General features: G+C 43.1%; 1 protein-coding gene across 4 annotated transcripts in view; it reads right to left on the bottom strand.

Annotated features, from left to right (window-relative positions):
• Positions 1 to 318: 318 nt before the first annotated feature.
• Chfr (checkpoint with forkhead and ring finger domains) overlaps positions 319 to 19758 on the bottom strand; it is a 38681-nt gene continuing 19241 nt past the window's right edge. For 3 of the 4 annotated variants that reach the window (XM_029477115.1, XM_021163668.2, XM_029477116.1), the window contains 8 exons: positions 18529 to 18674; positions 13780 to 13899; positions 12464 to 12547; positions 9501 to 9571; positions 8185 to 8272; positions 4127 to 4234; positions 3114 to 3186; positions 319 to 1482 (listed from right to left, as the gene is read on the bottom strand). In XM_029477115.1, the coding sequence (XP_029332975.1) occupies positions 1440 to 1482; positions 3114 to 3186; positions 4127 to 4234; positions 8185 to 8272; positions 9501 to 9571; positions 12464 to 12547; positions 13780 to 13899; positions 18529 to 18674 (733 nt within the window). In that variant the 3' untranslated portion in view covers positions 319 to 1439. The remainder of the gene's footprint in view (positions 1483 to 3113; positions 3187 to 4126; positions 4235 to 8184; positions 8273 to 9500; positions 9572 to 12463; positions 12548 to 13779; positions 13900 to 18528; positions 18675 to 19758) is intronic. The other variant, XM_021163669.2, reaches the window with a different exon arrangement.

Raw genomic sequence — 19758 nt, 5'->3', positions numbered from 1 at the left:
TAGACCAGGCTGGCCTCGAACTCAGAAATCCGCCTGCCTCTGCCTCCCGAGTGCTGGGATTAAAGGCGTGCGCCACCACGCCCGGCTGTAAAGATACTGTCTTGTGCCACGTTCAGAGACGCTCAGGATGTAAGCGCAAACATCCCATTTGCTCAGCTCTAGACATTACCTGCTGGTGAAGCCACCAGATTGACTAGCAGGCAATAAAGTAACTATTGAGAGTAGTGAACGCTTAGTGCGGTGAAGAATCAGTGGTGCCCGACTACATTAGCATGTCGCATGTAGCATGTGGCGCCTCGCATAGAAATACAACACAAGAAGAGAAACAAACACAGCTCATTTATTAGAATCAAAAAAAGAACCATCTCCCACAAACACAGAGTACTGCCTCTCAGTCTGTATCAAGAGCAAGACAACAGTTGAAAATTTTTTTTCCTGAGAAGCAAAAAGTTACCAGTTTTCAAGCAAATATAACAGGTGATTTCAATAAAAGATAAAAAAGTTTAAAAAAACCTAAAAACAAAATTTCAAGTATTATTCCAGATGACATGGCGAACCTAATGTACCAGATGAGGGCTTGGAAAGCAAAGGCCCTGTCAGTCTGGAGCCATCTGGAGTTTCAGCAGGGAGTTGCTCTCAGGGACTGGAGGGCTAAGGGCTCGGCCTGCTGGACGGAGGCATCGGCCAGCCCTGGGTCAAGGTCCTGGATACTCAAGACTTCCTCCCCAGGAGTAGCAGTTTTGGACATTTGATAATTTTTTTAAATAAACAGAAACATATGCTCATTCTTCCAAATATCAGGCTATTCCTAATTTTAGTCAATTTGTAAATTATAAATTATAGTATTTGTGCTACAGTTTTTAATATTTAAATCTTATTAGAAGATAAGCACCAAACTTATTAAAATAAAAAATATACAAAAGGCTGTGTCTTTCCAGACAGAAGACTATCCTATGTATCCCTGGAGGCTGTAAACTTATGCTTCCTTTCCTTCCGGAGAATGCTTCTGACAAAGCTGACAGCTTTTCCTATGAACTTCCCATTTTAACCATAGTCAAGGTAGGTACAAGGTAGAAAAGATACAAAAGTACAAACCTGCACTGCCACTGCCTCATCACACAGGAGGGGAGAGCGGTCCAGTGGGAGGGAGAACTCAGTCTACTGATCCTCTTGCACCGACTAGAAGGCTGGTGTGGCCAGGAGGCCTCCCAGGTTACTGGGGCACGTGGTGTGTGTGTCACTGAAGATGACGCTCCACAAAGGGAAAATCCACACCACAGTGCCTGACCAGAAACCCCAGTGCTGCTTAGGGAAAACTGTAAAAATGCCCTTCAAGTGTTTGTATGGGGTCTTTTAAAAACCATTGCCTCCTGTGCTCTGTGACTGTTTCACGTGTCCCCTCCTGTGCTCTGTGACTGTTTCGCGTGTCTCCTCCAATTTCAGTTCTTGAACCTTGTCTGCTCACAGATGTGATTAAATTTCCTGCAGAGAGAGAAAACATCAGAGACTATTCAAACGGTGAGACTGCACACTGTAACTGCCCCATGAGAACATGTGTGAATCATGTGAGCCCACTCAACAATGGTTACGCTTAAAAAGATTGTGTTCTTTAAAATTTTAAATGTATGTGTATTTATATGTACCTGTATGAGTATATGCCATGTGTGCAGAGGTGACCAGGGTGGCTACAAGAGGGAATCAAATCCCCCGGAGCGAAAATTACAGGTGGTTGTGTGCTGTTTGACGTGGGTGCTGGGAGCCAAACTAAGTTGTATGGAAGAACTGCACTGTGCCATCTCTCCAGCTCCACCAAGTAGTTCTTCTTTTTCTCTTTTTTAAATTTTAAAATAAAAATAAAAACACTATGATAATTTATCATAGAACAAGAGCTGTGCCTCCTTAGTGTGTTCCTTTGCCTGCACTTCAGCCAGCAAGGTGGAGACAGATCCTGAGGTAACTGGGGCCACTCTCCCCTCTCCACAGGCCAGGAGCAACATTGGAGATGATGCAGAAAGTGGCATCTGTCTTTGCTACTCACATCCATACAGCAATGAACAAAGGTGAACAGGTGATCAAATGTTCCCCACCCTTTTTTAATCTGTTTTTATTATTTTTAGTTGTAGGTATGTGTCTGTCTGGAGGTATGCACACCTGCATGTGGGTTCTGGAGGAGGCTGCCAATGTCTAATCCTCTGACAAGAGAGGAATAGGTGCTTACTAATGCCCAGTGCGGGTGCTGGGAACTCAACTCAGATCCTCTGCAAGAGCAGCATGCACTCTTTTGTTTGTTTGCTTGCTTGTATTTTTGTGTTTTCAGGACAGAGTTTCTCTGTGCAGCCCTGGCTGTCCTGGAATTTGCTCTGTAGACCAGGCTGGTCTGAATTCACAGAGATCCACCTCTGCCACCTGAGTGCCTTCAGATGAAGATGTAGAACTCTCAGTTCCTCCTGCACCATGTCTGCTTGGGTGCTGCCTTGTTACTGCCTTCATGATAATGGACTGAACCTCTGAACCTGTAAGCCAGCCCCAATTAAATGTTGCCTTGGACATAGCATCTGTTCACAGCAGTAAAAACCTAAGACAGGAGTGGTTAAGTTACAACACAACCTCCACTCACACAATATGAAGAAAAACCCAGGTGTTACTCTATCACACAAATTGGGCCAGTAATTGGGAGACATGTGCTTAGACCACAGCTGCTAGCGCAGAGAGAGCTGGCACTAGAATCTGCCTGTGGGCTCTGGAGCTGTCAGTCGAGGCATAATGTGACTCATCCACAAAGACACAGATGAAAGACAGAGGAGGACACTTGCAGAGAAGCCCTTTAAGAAACACTGTGTAACAGGAGCACAATTTCTACTTGAAAACACTATTTTACATACTGCATGATTTTATAGAAGTATAAGGATTAAATTAGCATATGTGTATGTATTTGGGGGATGGAGTAGGATTCTGAGAACTGAAGCCAGAACTTTGCATTCTACTACTGAAGTATACCTAAAGTCCCCAAATCAGTGCATCTTTTAAGCATATAACTTATATTACTGTTGTCTTCACAAGCCCTAAGCCTGAAAGACTTGCAGTTGACCCACACATTCCCCAGCCTCACTCACATTGCATGGTGAGCCTTCACCTGAGTGCGACAGTTACGGCCCCAGTAGCAGTCAGGACGGGATGTTACGGTCACTGGAAAAGAGAAGTGCATGTCTACATTAGATGGCATCATATTCCTTTCATGTAGCTAAAGGAATCTGTGTGTGTGTTCATGTATGTTCATACAGGTGCAAATGTGTGGGTAGAAATGTATGTGTAGAGGTCAATGTTGGGCGTCATCTACCTTGATTTTTTTTTTTTTTTTTTGAGACAAGGTCTTTCACTAGCCTGGGACTTGCCAACTAGGCAAACCTAGGGATCTGCTTGTTTTTGTCTCCCTAGTTCTAGAATTATAAACATGAGATGCTACACCTGGCTTCTGGCAGTTGCTGCTGTTTCTGCCCTATAGTTCATGCTAGCCTTGAACTCAGAGACCCACCTGCCTATACCTCCCAAGTACTGGGATCAAAGGTGTGTGTTACCACCAGCCAGCCTTCTTTGTTTTTAAAATAGGTTTATTTATTTTATGTGTACGAATGCTTTGCCTGCATGTACATAAGTATACTGTGTATGTGCTTGAAAAGGTGTCAGATAAGTTGCCATTTAGGTTCTTGGAACTGAACCTGTTGGAACTGAACCTGGGACCTCTGTAAGACCTACATAACACTTTTTTTTATAAATAAAACATGAGGACTGAACTCAGGTCTTCATACCAGCACAGCAAGCCCTTTACTAAGCTCTCATGCTAACTTCCATCTTATCTCTCCTTATGATCAGTTTTCATAGACCATGCCAAGATTGTCAGACAAGAAAAACAAATCTATCTGAAAACCAAGTGAAGGAAATGATATCTATACTCCAGTGATATCTATAATGTCTTTATTTGTCTTGACCAACTCTGAAAAGCAAGTTCGAGCTCAACCATCCTATGTGTCTGACTTCTGCTAAGTGTGGAGCATCATGCCATCCCAAGTGCCTGTTAGAACTGAGTGGTGACACCAATACAGACAGAAATGATTCGTCGGCTCCTTACCTGGCAACTCAGAAGCAGGAATGTTCTGACGATACTGGTAGGTCAGCTCTCGGAAGCTACGCAGACCACAGCAGTAACACAGCACAGTATTTCCAGTGATTCTGTAATCTGGGGGAACATAGCCATATCTGGACACAGCCATTTATCAAGCAATGTCATTTTCCAACACCAAAATAGACATACTTCAAACTAGTAGGAAATTAACACATCAACTCAACGGGTTAGATATTTGGAAAATAACCCAAAAACCAATCTAAATACCAATTTAGCTGGATTTTTATTTATTTTTATTTTATCAGTGTTTATGTGCATGAATGTCTGTGCATCATAAGTGTGCAGTAGGTGCAAAGATGAGAAGAGGCACTGGATCCTCTGGAACCAGAGTTACATGAGCCACCATGTAGGCGCTGGGAACCCTGGTCCTCTCCAAGAGCAACGAATGTTCACAACGACTAAAATAATCACCCGTGGATTAAAATTTTAAATATTTAAAAATTCCCCCAAAAGTTTTAAGATTGGAGAGAGTATTCTCTTGTGCTAAAGTAAATTAAATTAGTAATTCCTTATCTGAAATACATGGGTCAGAGGTATTTAATACGGTTAATTATTTCTTATCTAGAACATGTAGGTCACTGGTATTCTGGCTTAGATTGATTTTTCAGATCTGAACATATTTGCATTTATGTTCCCAAGGATTAAAATAAATTACGTGTATAAGTGTTTTGCCTGTATGTATACCACATATGTAGTCAGTACTTGCAGAAGTCAGAAGGCATTGAATTTCATTGAAATGGAATTATGGATAGCTGTAAACCATTATGTGGGGTTGAGGAACCAAACTTGGATCCTTTGTAAGAACAGCCAGTACTCTTAATTGCTGGGTCATCTCTCCAGCTTCCCTACATTGTTTTTGAGATAGGACCAGGCTGATATTGAACTCAGATAGATCTACCTGCCTGTTTCCCCAGTACTGAAATTAAGGGTGTGTGGCGCCATCCCTGGTGATTTGTGTGTATGTAATGAGAACTGGAGGACAAAATTCTCACCATAGAATCATTTACATTTTCTACACATCTCACACATATTGCCTGAAGGTGATTTAATACAGTGGCCCATCACTACAGGTCTGGCATAGATACGAGTTTTCTTGTGGTGTCCTGTCTTTGGCACTCTGTCAGTTACAGTGCTGAAGGCATTTCCAAATTTGGGATGCTAAACCTACATGTGTTCAGAACAGCAATCACATACAAGACATGACTTGTACATTTGACTCCCTACAATTTAAACTTTGAAATGGAAATACAAAAACATAAACTGTGAAGTAGTAATGCTACAGTAAGAACATATCTACAACACAAAGGGCAATACTACATACTTTAACAAAGATACTATGTCAATGCTGCCAAAGGACCCCACCACCACCACCACCAAAAACCATATGTGAAGTCCAGGATCATAAATAAGCATGGATAGATGCAAAAAGGCCTTCAATTTTGTTAACACTCACACAGAGGCATTCAAAGAATAAGTCCCTGTCAGCTTCTCACATATTCACAAGATTCAATGCCAAATGCAAAGCCAAGAGGCAGGTGATGGCTCAGACATGAAGTGGGACCTGCACAACCTCGGGAAGGTTCTGTGTTCACAAGGCAGACTCAGCTGTGCATACCACAGTCATTAAACAAAATCCCCACTACTTATTCTAAAATGAAAACTTCTAGGTGTACAGCATTGCACGCTCAACAGCTATGGCATTATTGTAGTGGAAAACAAGAAAGATGTATCATTTAATGAAGTAGTTAAATAAGTTATGAAATGGAAACTTAATGGAGAGCTGGCAATGTAGCTTAGTTTATAGAATGTCTGCTTGAAGCCCTGGGTTTGACCCTTAACACTATATAAAACTGGGAATAGTAGTATAGGCTGGCTTCTGCCAGCACCTGGGAGGTGAAAATTAGAAGTTCAAGGTCAGCCCTGGATATACAACAAGTATATCCATGAGCCTACTCAGGGTCACAATCATTTTCTCTAAGCCTGTCCCCTCCCAAAACTCTCTATGTAATAATAAGAAACCAAGGCAAGACTGGGAATTTAGTTCAGCAGTAGAGTATACACAAGAGCTCTGACCAAGTTCCACTACCTCAAAAACAATGCCTGGAATTTTTTGGCAGAAGGGAGTGTGTGATAGATGCTGACACAAACAGGACCTTCAATAATAGGGCACCATCTGCAATGTAACCTGCAAATAGGGACCTTTTTGAAGAGCTTGGATACACATGAAAACACTATTTCCACATTTGTTTTATTCTTTGCTTATGATTTCCAATAGGGGACAAAACCCAGGGCATCAGAAATGCTCGGTAAGCAGTGTGTACGTGAGCACAGTGTGTGCATAAGCAGTGTGCACTACCCCAGGCCACTCAGTGTGTATATAAGCACTGCCCCAGGCCACTCAGCCAGTGGTTTAGCTGTGGGATTTCAAGTGAGTCTTACTTCATCCTATATATTACTTCTGTATCCTTTTTTTAAAAATTTATTTATTTATTTTGAGACAGGGTTTCTCTGCAAAGGCCTAGCTATGTAGACTAGGCTGGCCATCTGGCCTCAAATTCACAGAGATCTTCCTGTCTCTAACTCTGGAGTGCTGAGATTATAGGTGTACACTACCATGTCTAGCCTTTTCTTTTCTTTCCCCCACCCCCCAACCCCTTTCTTTCATGTGAGTACACTGTAGTTGTCTTTAGACACACCAGAAGAGGGCATCAGATCCCCGTATAGAAGGTTGTGAGCCACCATGTGGTTGCTGGGAGTTGACCTCAGAACCTCTGTAAGAGCAGCCAGTGCTCTTAACGAATGTGTCATCGCTCCAGCACCCAATCTTATATTTCTTTCTTTTTCTCTCTTTCTCTTTCTTTCTCTCTTTCCTTCCTTCCTTCCCTCCTTTCCCTCTCTTTCCTTCCTCCTTCCTCTTTCTTTCTTTTCTCTTTCCTTCCTTCCTTCCTTTCCTTTCCTTCCTTCCTTCCTTCCTTCCTTCCTTCCTTCCTTTCTTTCTTTTTTTCTTATGGAGGCCAGTAGAGGATGCCAAATTCCCTGCAGCTGGACTGACAGGTGTCTGTGCACCAGTAAGTGGGTGCTGGGATTTGTCTGAGTGTACTGGAAGAACAGGAAGTCACTCATACTTTCTGTATGAGCTACTCCTATTAAATACAAAATCAAGAAATCCAGGGTGTTCATAGAAGTTGGATGGGCTGCAACTACAGACAAGACACACCAGAACATAATTACCAGAAAGAAATAACTCAAGGGATTTTAAGCAAATTGCTCACATTTCTCTTAATAAACATTTAAGTCTTAGGGAAAAAAAAAAACTGTTACAATTTCTGTAGCCTCCCGCACCATGCACTCCTGTGGGAGAAAGCACAATACGTGACTTTATCTGCCAACTGAGTGCCAACAAGTTAAGTGACAAAGTTGTGGAGGCTCCCTTAGCCACACTCCCATCCTTCCCTAATAGGGAGAGAAGGTGCTAGAACATGAGATACAGGTTTCAAGTGCACCAAGTTTTTAAAAAAACAAATTTTTAAAACATCAAAAGTGATTAGGCATGGGCTGGAGAGATGGCTCAGCAGTTAAGAGCACTGACTGCTCTTCCAGCAACCACAGGTGGTTCACAACCATCTGTAATGAGATCTGATGCCCTCTTCCAGTGTGTCTGAGGACAGCGACAGTGTACTCATATACATAAAATAAATACATTTTTTTAAGTGATTCGACAGGTATGGCAGCTCACACCTGTCATCCTAGCACTACTGAGGAAGACAGGAGGATCAGGAGTTCAGGGACAGGCTAGGCTACACTGTAGGACTCTGCCAAAACAAATCTAGACCTTCCTCTATCTTCTTAGGAAGGGTCAGAGTCAAAGACATAAATCTATAGTAAAACAGATAGGTATACTGCCAAGTGTGGCCTGCCACGATCTTACCACTTCATAGGAAACTAAGACACCCTTAAAAATTCATGCCCAATCTGCAGGGCAGGGCTAGCTAAACATTGCTTACCAGACAGTATAAATACACCCCGCTGTAGAGCCAGGAGACTCTCTGTCAACATATTTTTCCATGTCAGACCCCTGGTTGCCAGGTAATTCTGTGATGAGAAAAAAGGTGAAAAGAAATTCCAGTTTAGATGAACCACTCAACGAGTCAGGGGATACTTCATACAAGGCTCCGAAAGCAGACAAAGCCAGAACACAGCTGTCCTTGAGTGGCATTTGCACAGAGCCAGTGGATAAACTACAGTCAGTTCCCTCATATGTTTCACAAGCTCTTTGCCAAGAGGCTCTTTTGCTTCTGGACCTGAAGAAGAGTCACGATTCTCTCAAAAAATTCCACAAAGGCCTTCACAGCACAAGGACAGATAAGACACTGAAGGGGAGAAGGAAAATAGCAAGCTTTAACATTAAATACTATTAAAAGGGACAGAGAAATAAGAAAACAGACTCTTAGTCACAGCGTTGCTTCTAACATACTTCAGATCAAATCATTGCACTGCCAACATCTGCTTTTTGTAGACCAGATCCCCCTTCTTTGATTTCCTGAAAAGGCAGACTGCAGACATATGCCCTTGAGAAGGGACAATCTCCAGTGTCTGCTTAGATCCTGCCTGGCCTATATAAGCTACGGAAGACTTCTGGTATAAGCTAAATCTTCCTGAATAGAAGCTAGAGGTTTGAGTAGCACACACCAAAGAGAATTTCTCCTTCTTATCTCTAAGTATTATTAAGTTTCTCCCTTCTACATTTGCCCTCCAACCTCCTCACCAAGGGTGACAAGTATAGCTGAATGCTAGGCCTTCGTTTTTCCCGACACAGTTCAAGGCTGTTACTAAAAGGTCTTTTAATGTACATAAAAGTAGGGTGTAGTGGTGTGTAGCTAAGTCCGTCTGGTGATGTGTTCAAGTAAATGAATGGTCTCAAAGGGAAGCAAAGTACTCAACACAAGTGCAGAGGGTGCAGAACTGAACAAATTACAATTCTACGACCTGAGCTAGCTTCCTCAAGCACGGGAAAAAATATTCAGAAAAAGGAACCAGAGCAAGCCAGAATTTAGAAACTATCTCTGTAAGATGTATTAACCAGTTTCTACAATCTGACAGCATGAAGAACAGGAATCTCCTCATTTTGCAACATATGGAAAACTTGATATATTAGAATCATGGAACTGATTGTATTGGTCAGAAAATACAGTGTGTGTTTTTGACAGTATACATTTGCAGGCAAATGCTAGAGAAAATGTGTGTCCTAACAGAAACCACACAAGTTATAGGAAAGCTTCACGGTTTCCTGGGATCCCCAGGACAAGTATGGAGGTGATACCTTCAGGATGTCCGATTCATAATTATTATTGTTCAGCACTCCATCCAAGCACTTGTCCCCCAGGTTGAGCTCTGCCAGAGGAAGGAAGAATATTATCTGTTTTATAAGAATGACGTAGCATCTTATCAAACTATTGTTTACCTGACAGGATAACCAAATCTCTTTCCATCATAGATTATAAAAAGCAAACAAGCTGAGGAAATGCCTCATTCTGTAAAATGCCTGCCATGCAAGCAAGCAGACCCGAGTTTCAGCCCCTGCATCAATATAGAAAAGAAAAGACGAGCCAAGCCAAGTGTAGCAGGGCACGTCTGTAACACTAGCACTGGTCGGGGAAAGAGGAGACAAGTGGATCCCTGGAGACTCCTGACCCAACTAGTCCTAGCCAAGTGGTGAGCATTAGGGTTCAACGGAAAGACTCTGTCTCAAAATAAGAATGATGAAATATGGGCTGGTGAGATGGCTCAGTGGGTAAGAGCACCCGACTGCTCTTCCGAAGGTCCAGAGTTCAAATCCCAGCAACCACATGGTGGCTCACAACCATCCATAACGAGATCTGACACCCTCTTCTGGAGTGTCTTAAGACAGCTACAGTGTACTTACATATAATAAATAAATCTTTAAAAAAAATAAGGATGAAATATAATAAACGGAGTCAATGTCCCAACTAGACATCATATACTACCAAAAGCTACAGTATCAGGAATAGGTTACATCTTTTTTAGTCATTAGCTGAAGGAGTCCCATAGATCACTCCCAGACAGTACAGGTTATTGCCAATATTATTGGTTACTGTCCACAATCTGAGGTAAGACACTACAGCTGAAATCATCACATACTTATGTCACCAAACATGGAAAAATCAAGTTGGTATTCAACCAGACTCTTCACCCGTACTAAGCAGCATTTCAAGGTGCTTAAATGCTTCCAGAGGCAGAAAGTAATCACCAGCCTCAGCCTCAGCCTCAGCCTCAGCTGAGAACCCTGTGTGCTATAATAGTGACCTGTCTGCAAGATATACCCACTGGTGCAGTAGTGGTACAAATGTAATGAAAGGAACCAAACACTTTTAAAAATTAGTTTTAAGGCTCTCTCCATGAGATGGAACACACACCCGAAACTGTTAAGGAGGCCAAGGACCTGGACTGGTCATATGCACAAGAAAATATCCTACTACAGGAGCACAGCAATAAAATAATTCCTCCTGACACATTATTGTTCCCGTCGATCAGTGCACTGCTCAACCCTCTTCAGAGAAGCTTCCTTCTTCCTACAATAGCTGGTAAATTACCATAGAGACCTACAACTGGACTTTTGAGTACTCAGCTCTAAATGGGATGTCATTGTCACACTCTCCCTCAAGGCTAGGAGGATCAAGGAGGCACAGAGATTGTAAGAGCACAAACGTGATGGAAGCCTCTAAGATGGAAGAGTTTTCAGACACAACAGGGCTGATGCACATGTGAACTCACAAAGTCTGTGACAGCATGCATAAGACCTGAACAAGTTCACGCCACACAAATTCCCAGCACTAAGAAGGCACAAAGTCTCATTTCTTTTTCTTTTTTTTTTTTTAGATTTATTTATTTATTATATGTAAGTACACTGTAGCTGTCTTCAGACACACCAGAAGAGGGAGTCAGATCTCGTTACGGATGGTTGTGAGCCACCATGTGGTTGCTGGGATTTGAACTCAGGACCTTCGGAAGAGCAGTCGGGTGCTCTTACCTGCTGAGTCATCTCTCCAGCCCCAAAGTCTCATTTCTAATCAAGAAGCTATTTGCAAGTGACAGCTGCTGGGAAAGGGAATCACTTCTCTTCAATGGAAGGATAGTGGGTCTATCAGCCACACTAGAGGGGCAGACTTCATACTCAAGAGAAGATGGCTAATTCAGAACGGATTCCATGGGTTGTTTTTGTCTTTTTGTTTTGTTTCTTGATGCACAGAGAGAATTAATATGAAATGGGGGTGGTAGTGGAAGATCTGGGAGTTGGAAGAGAGGAAAGAATAAGATCAACCTACATTACATGAAAAAATTTTTAAAAATCAAGAAAATTTAAAAAACAGTATCACTGACAAAAACAAGCAAATAAAAATTTTTTTTTAAAGTGGAGAGCCATGGAGATGTAAAAGCATTTGCCTCTAAATCTGACAATCTGAGTTCAATCTCTTGAGATGCATGTGGTGAGAAGAGAAAATTGACTCCCACAAACTCTTCTGACTACGTATGTGTCATGGCATGTGTGTGCACATACAAAATAAGTGAGTAATTCTTTAAAAATAAGGCAGGAATCAATAGAGAACACTTAATGTTGACTTTTGTCCTCTATATGCACACATGTTCACACACACAGAAAAACTCAAATATACATCTATGCTACACACACACACACAGCACCATCATACTCAAACTAAAATGCAATCTTAAATAGAGAACAGGTAAAATTGATCCCCATCAAACTACCGAATGAAACAAACAGGGTCTGCTTCAACTGCAGACTAAACTTGAACTTTTTTTCTTTGAGGCAGGATCTCACTATATAGACCTGACTGGCCTGGAACTCTTACTAGACTAGGGTGGCCTAGAACTTCCAGAGATCCACCTGTCTCTGCCTCCCTCCCTGAGTGTAGGGATTAAATTATGCAATACCACACACCTGTTCTCTTTGAATTTGTTATCCTCCTGCCTAAGCCTCTGGAGGGCTGGGATTATAGCAGAAGTGTTTTATAGTATAGGAAAACCAGGATTTTTCTTATTTTGTTACTGCTTGCTTTTAAAGCAATGTAGGTTTGAGCATTTCAAAGTGAGAAACCTCTGCAATGTAGCAGAAAAGGGTAGGTAATCACTTGATGGCTCATAGAAACCTCTTTTTTCTTAACACAATCCAACACCACCTGCCCCAAATTTACTAAGAGAACACACAAATGTCAAAGCAACTAAGGGCTGAAGGGTTGACATTACCACAGAATGGGGCCAAGCAGCCAAAGCAGCCAGTCCTCGTGCAGCCCCAGTACAGGTGGCAGAAGGGCTGCAGGCACACTGCACCTGTGGGTAGAGGACAGTTGGTCAACTGAGACATAGAACTCTGGCTGTTCTCATACCTGAGGACATTTAGCACCAGACTCAAGAGCGCAACTCTCTTTGAAAACAGTATTTCTGAGGTGTTTTCATGGAACTAGGAAGCAGAGACAACATGCCAAGTAACATCTGAAATAAAATTATTATAATTCAGAGTTATCTTAAAAATTGTGATCTTAAAAACAGCTTGCTCTCTGACCCCAGCACCCAAACAGCCCTAGTTCATTGTCTCCCCAATCTGAATATGTGATACACTTGAAGTAACTGCACATTCATGTCTGCAGAGAACTTATACTGTTTTTACATTGTTACTGTGCTTGCCTTTGTAGAAAAGGTTTTTAATGTTTAATATTCTCTACAATGCAGTTTCATTGATTATGGTACTAAATAAACCCTAGCTGAAGTTCTTACAGGACTGAGTAAATACATTTTTTAAAGGGAGTGATCATTTTGTAAATGCTTGTATCTATAAAAGCAATCTCTACAGAATTAGCCAAAAGTAAAGACTGCCCTCTTAGCAAAATTTTAAGAACATAACCTCAGCTGCCACTTGCTGATCTGTATTTCTCAGATATAAGGTAAGGTATTTCCAAGACTCTTCCATGGATTCTTTTCAACATGCCTAGAAGTCACCCTGGTATGCCTGGGACTTGTTAGCTGCCTATCCCAGGATGCACACCCCTGCTGAGCTACTGTTTCTTCTGTGCTGCACTAAGTGCAAGATAGGAGAACAATCTCCCCAGAAGCAGTCTCTTGAGCACACAGAACACACTACATTTACATCACTGAAGTGGAGAGCTTGTACTGTATCAGACACTGTGCCTTTGATATCCAGTAGAGTGGCTCAAGTACTGTAGGGACTTGTTGATATGGCCACATGAGTTTATGCCTTTCTTCATTTAACAGCATTTAACAGCAGTTCAAGGAACTCTCAAGTTGAGAAAGATTTTTAAAAGGCAATAGGATACAAACAAGCATTTCAAGCAAAAGTAAATTCAAAGAGCCATTAAGTAAAGAAGAGCTCCATGTGTGTTGCTGATGTTTTGCAACGCTAGGAATGAGACCCAGGGGCTCATACATCCAAACAACTCTTGTACCACTCAGCTGCATCTCTATCCAAAGACCTCTTTTAATGGTAAGAAATATAAGTTAAAACAAGATATTTCACCTATTGGATTTATAAATAACACATTACTCACACTGCTGAGGGGCCACTCGGGGATCCTGCTCCCGTTCAGCTCTCCGGTCAGGCATAGGCTGGAAGCAGCAGGTGCATATGGCATGGCTTCCTTGAAGAGGGCACATGTAATCCGGGGCTGCTGAAGTACAGACATATTGAGGTCAGAGTATGTCTAGATATCAGGTGAAAGACAGCAGACAAAAATTTACAATGAGAGAGGCAACTATGAAGTACATGGGAGGAGTGCCAGAACCCAGGAGGAATTCAAACTACTTCCTAAGTGGCCAAATGATATTCTGCTATTTGAAACACAAGAATTCAGGCTGGCTATAGCTCAGTGAGTATTTGTCTAGCATTTGAAAATCCCCAGCACCAAAAATACACAATGCATGCATGCATACACTAACATATATACAAATAAAATATTAAGACCCTGTTTCAAAAGAGCAAAGAGGCTGTCCTGGGCTGTGGTCAATTATCTACCTCCAGTTGCTGAGCACTGCTTTGCTTTTCAAACTATGGGTTCTACAAGTGACCCAGAGAACCGGAAGAGAGTAGGGTAGCCAAGAATGTGCCTCCTAACCACAATCCTAGGTTAGTGGCCTTCTAACACACTCAGGCTAAATAACAGCTAAAGAGCAGGGTTCCTAAGGCTATCTTCAGTTTGATAATGATTACAGTGTTGACTGTACTAAGAACAGGAAAAACTAGAACTAGAGTGGCCAGCCCAGGGTAGGGAGCACTGGAATGCTACCTGCAGCCAGCCTGAGGCAGGGAGCACTGGAATGGTACCTGCAGCCAGCCTGAGGCAGGGAGCACTGGAATGGTACCTGCAGCCAGCCTGAGGCAGGAAGCACTGGAATGGTACCTGCAGCCAGCCTCAGGCAGGAAGCACTGGAATGGTACCTGCAGCCAGCCTGAGGCAGGGAGCACTGGAATGCTACCTGCAGCCAGCCTGAGGCAGGAAGCACTGGAATGGTACCTGCAGCCAGCCTCAGGCAGGGAGCACTGGAATGCTACCTGCAGCCAGCCTGAGGCAGGGAGCACTGGAATGCTACCTGCAGCCAGCCTGAGGCAGGAAGCACTGGAATGCTACCTGCAGCCAGCCTGAGGCAGGAAGCACTGGAATGGTACCTGCAGCCAGCCTCAGGCAGGAAGCACTGGAATGGTACCTGCAGCCAGCCTCAGGCAGGAAGCACTGGAATNCTGGAATGGTACCTGCAGCCAGCCTCAGGCAGGAAGCACTGGAATGGTACCTGCAGCCAGCCTCAGGCAGGAAGCACTGGAATGGTACCTGCAGCAGCTTAACCCTTGGAGCTAAGAGCAGCATGCTACATGCAAGTAGTCAGCTCTCTTTTCCCTTCCCCTCATCTTCTCTGTTTTCCTTTAAGTTGGAGTAGAACCCAATGCCTTACAATTAAATGTTCAGCATGCCCTCTATTGGTGAGCTCTATCTCAGTTTGTCTTTTGCTTTTTCCAGTGCATCTAGATGCCTATCTACTGGAAATACTCTATGGGCACGCAAGATAGCCAGTGGGAAAATTCAGCATACTGTAGAAAGAAGCCAATCATTCAATGCAATCCCCATCAAAACTCCAACTCAATTCTTTACAGAGTTAGAAAGAGCAATTTGAAAATTCATCTGGAATAACAAAAAAACCTATGATAGCAAAAACTCTTCTCAACAATAAAAGAACCTCTGGCGGAATCACAATCCCTGACTTCAAGCTGCACTACAGAGCAATTGTGATGAAAACTGCATGGTACTAGTACAGTGACAGGCTGGTAGAATAATGGAATAGAACTGAAGACCCAGAAATGAACCCACACACCTGTGGTCACTTGATCTTTGACAAAGAAGCTAAAACCATCCAGTAGAGAAAAGACAGCATTTTCAACAAATGGTGCTGGTTCAACTGGCAGTTAGCATGTAGAAGAATGCAATTCTTATCTCCTTGTACAAAGCTCAAGTCCAAGTAGATCAAGGATCTCCACATAAAACCAGAGACACTGAAACTAACAGAGAAGAAAGAAGAGCCTCGAGCACATGGACACAAGGGAAAATTTCCTGAACAGAACACCAATAGCTTATGCTTTAAGATCAAGAATTGACAAATGGGACCTCATAAAATTGCAAAGCTTCTGTAAGGCAAAGGACATTGTCAATAGGACAAAAAGGCAACCAACAGATTGGGAAAAGATCTTTACCAACCCTACATCTAATAGAGGGCTAATATCCAATATATACAAAGAACTCAAGAAGTTAGACTCCATGGGCTGGTGAGATGGCTCAGTGGTTAAGAGCACCAACTGCTCTTCAGAAGGTCCTGAGTTCAAATCCCAGCAACCACATGGTGGCTCACAACCATCCGTAACAAGATATAACGCCCTCTTCTGGAGTGTCTGAAGACAGCTACAGTGTACTCACATAAAATAAAATAAATGAATTAAAAAAAAAAAAAAAGAAGTTAGACTCCAGAGAAACAAATAACCCTATTAAAAATGGGGTACAGAGCTAAACAAAGTTTCTTGACTGAGGACTACCGAATGGCTGAGAAGCACCTAAAGAAATGTTCAACATCCTTAGTCATCAGGGAAATGCAAATCAAAATAACCCTGAGATTCCACCTCACACCAGTCAGAATGGCTAAGATCAAAAACTCAGGTGACAGCAGATGCTAGTGAGGATGTAGAGAAAGAACACTCCTCCACTGTTGGTGGTATTGCAAGCTGGTACAACCACTCTGGAAATCAGTTTGGTGGTACCTCAGAAAATTGGACATAGTACTACCTGAGAACCCAGCAATACCACTCCTGGGCATATACCCAGAAGATGCTCCAACATGTAATAAAGACACACGCTCTACTATGTTCATAACAACCACACTTATAACAGCTAGAAGCTGGAAAGAACCCAGATGTCCCTCAACAGAGGAATGGATACAGAAAATGTGGTACATTTACACAGTAGAGTACTACTCAGCTATTAAAAACAATGAATTTATGAAATTCTTAGGCAAGTGGATGGAACTAAATATCATCCTGAGCGAGGTAATGCAGTCAAAAAAGAATACTCATGGTATGCACTCACTGATAAGTGGAAATTAGCCCAGACGCTCGGAATACCCAAGATACAATTCACAGACCACATGAAGCTCAAGAAGAAGGAAGACCAAAGTGTGGATACTTCGGTCCTTCTTAGAAAGGGGAACAAGCCGGGAAGTGGTGGCGCATGCCTTTAATCCCAGCAGTCAGGAGGTAGAGGCAGGCGGATTTCTGAGTTCGAGGCCAGCCTGGTCTACAGAGTGAGTTTCAGGACAGCTAGGGCTACACAGAGAAACCCTGTCTCGAAAAAACAAAACAAAACAAAACAAAAAAACAAACAAAAACAAAAAAAAGAAGGGGGAACAAAATACCCATGGGAGGAAATACAGAGAAAAAGTGTGGAGCAGAGACTGAAGGAAAGGCCATCCAGAGACTGCCCCACCTGGGGATCTATCTCATAGACAGTCACCAAACCTAGACACTATTGTGGATGCCAAGAAGTGCTCAATGATAGAAGCCTGATATAGAAGCCTGAGAGGCTCTACCAGTATCTGCCTGACAAATACAGAGGTGGATGCTCTCAGCCAACCAGTGGACTGATACTCCATCAGATGGATGCATCCAACAGATGGATGATTGCTCCATCCCAATATAGGAGCTAGAGAAAGGACCCAAGGAGCTGAAGGGGTTTGCAGCCCTATAGGAGGAACAACAATATGAACCAACCAGTACCCCCCAGAGCTCCCAGGGACTAAACCACCAACCAAAGAGCACACATGAAGGGACCCATGGCTCCAGCCACATATGTAGCAGAGGATGGCCTTTTGGTCATCAATGGGAGGAGAGGCCCTTGGTCCTGTGAAGGCTGGATGCCCCAGTGTAGGAGAATGCCAGAGCCAGGAAGTGGGAGTGAGTGGGTTGGTGAGCAGAAGGAAGGGGTAGGGGATAGGGGGTTTTCGGAGGGGAAACCAAGAAAGGGGATAACATTTGAAATGTAAACAAAGAAAATAATAATTAAGAGAAGGGAAAAGAAAGAGAGAGAGAGAGAGAGAGAGAGAGAGAGAGAGAGAGAGGGAGGAAGGAAGGAAGGAAGGAAGGAAGGAAGGAAGGAAGGAAGGAAGGAAAGAAGGAAGGAAGGAAGATAGGAAGAAAGGAAGAGAGAAGGAAGGAAGGAAGGAAGGAAGGAAGGTAGGTAGGTAGGTAGGAAGGTAGGAAGGGAAGGCAGGCAGGCAGGCAGGCAGGCAGGCAGGCAGTCTCTTAATTTGGGTAACAGATACAGAACAATCATTTTGGCTTTGGAAAACCCCACTAAGCAAACTCCCTGAAGGAGTAGGCTGGAGAAAGACCAAAGTTAAAACCAGAACTGTCAATTATCAGGTATGTCCAAAAGGGGAGACCCTCAAATAAACAATGTTCACCTAATTAATTAATTCTCTCTCTCTCCTCTCTCTGTCTCTCTCTTTCTGAGACAGAACTCAATATAAAGACCAGGGAAGCCTCGAACTCACAGAGATCCTCCTATTTCTACCTGGCTCTCCTAATTTCTTTCCAATAATGGCTATGCCAAGCAAGAGGCTATGAGAGGCAAAAGGATAGCCGAAGCAAAGGAATAGCGGACAAGAAAGACATCATAGAGGAATCACACCATAGGAAAATAGAACAATAATCACAAGGATGTGACATAGTGGACGGAAGAGATCATGGTTAGATACCACTGTCTTACCTGTTGGCAAGCTGGCAGATGTTGAAGGTGCCTCCCCACCAAGGGCCAGTGTAGCTCCCAGCTCACTCTCTGGGACTGGGCAAGGAAGAGACTGCACAGCTTGCCTTCTGTATTCAGGACACTGTCTGCAGACAATGTATGGCTGACTGCGAGGAGAAGAAGCAGAGCTATGGTTACAAACGAACAGGCCCCAGGCAGACATGCAGATATCATCGTTACATCATCACCAACCCCTAGCTCCAGGTGTTGGGCTTCTACCCTTCAAGACCTCTGCTCTACCTCTGCTCACCTGCAGCACCACTTCAGCAATTGTGAAGAAGGCAATGAACCCCATTTTTCTGCCCAGCTCCTACTACAGGGATGACACTACCCATAACTACCTGGAACAGGAGTCTGAAAGTGAGGATCACATCTACCACAAGATAGCTGTTCTGTACTCAGCTACTTTCCTGCTCAATCCCTCACACCCCATGCTCTAGGACACTCTACCTTGGACCACCTAGTACCTACTCAGTGGACATGAACTCATAGGCTTCAAAGCCAAGAAAATTCAGGTTCATGAGAGAAAACTACACTGCCAGTCCTGCTAGCTCTCTCAATACATGTATGTTCTTGCCTTGTTAGAATCAGAGCACAGTTGCAATCCCAGCACTGTCAAGACTGAGGCACGAGGATCTTAGTGAGCTAGGATGAAAGGGGTCAGCGGCCACACCCAATTTAGTATGCCAGATTGACCTGAACTTCTCATATGCTAGGCAATCACTCCACCACTCAACTACAGTTCTAGACCTTTTAAAATAGTTTTGTTTTGAGACAAGCATCTAAGCTTCTCAGGCTAGGTTTGAACTCACTCTGTAAGCCACAGGAGGTAATTTACTATTTATTTTTAAAAAAATATCATGCATGGCCTTGGCCCAAAATGGAGACCTAAAACCAACGTGTCACTAAGTAAAATTAGGTCTCAAAGGGCCATCTCCTCTCAGCCTAGGTATTCTGCCTCTCCTGTGATACTACTCTAAGAAATAACACTCATTTATAGCCAAGGACTCACAGTGTCTAACTATAGGAATTACATGTGCTTATGTGGGTAAACCAATACATATATGCATTTTCTGCTATAGAAAGTGAATGATAGCCGGGCGTGGTGGCGCACACCTTTAATCCCAGCACTCGGGAGGCAGAGGCAGGCGGATTTCTGAGTTCGAGGCCAGCCTGGTCTACAAAGTGAGT

This window comes from Mus caroli, chromosome 5 (genome assembly GCF_900094665.2).
Source record: "Mus caroli chromosome 5, CAROLI_EIJ_v1.1, whole genome shotgun sequence".
Classification (NCBI taxonomy): Eukaryota; Metazoa; Chordata; class Mammalia; order Rodentia; family Muridae; genus Mus; species Mus caroli.
The sequence above is the reverse complement of the archived record's forward strand: the minus strand, read 5'-3'. Positions and strand labels throughout refer to the sequence as shown.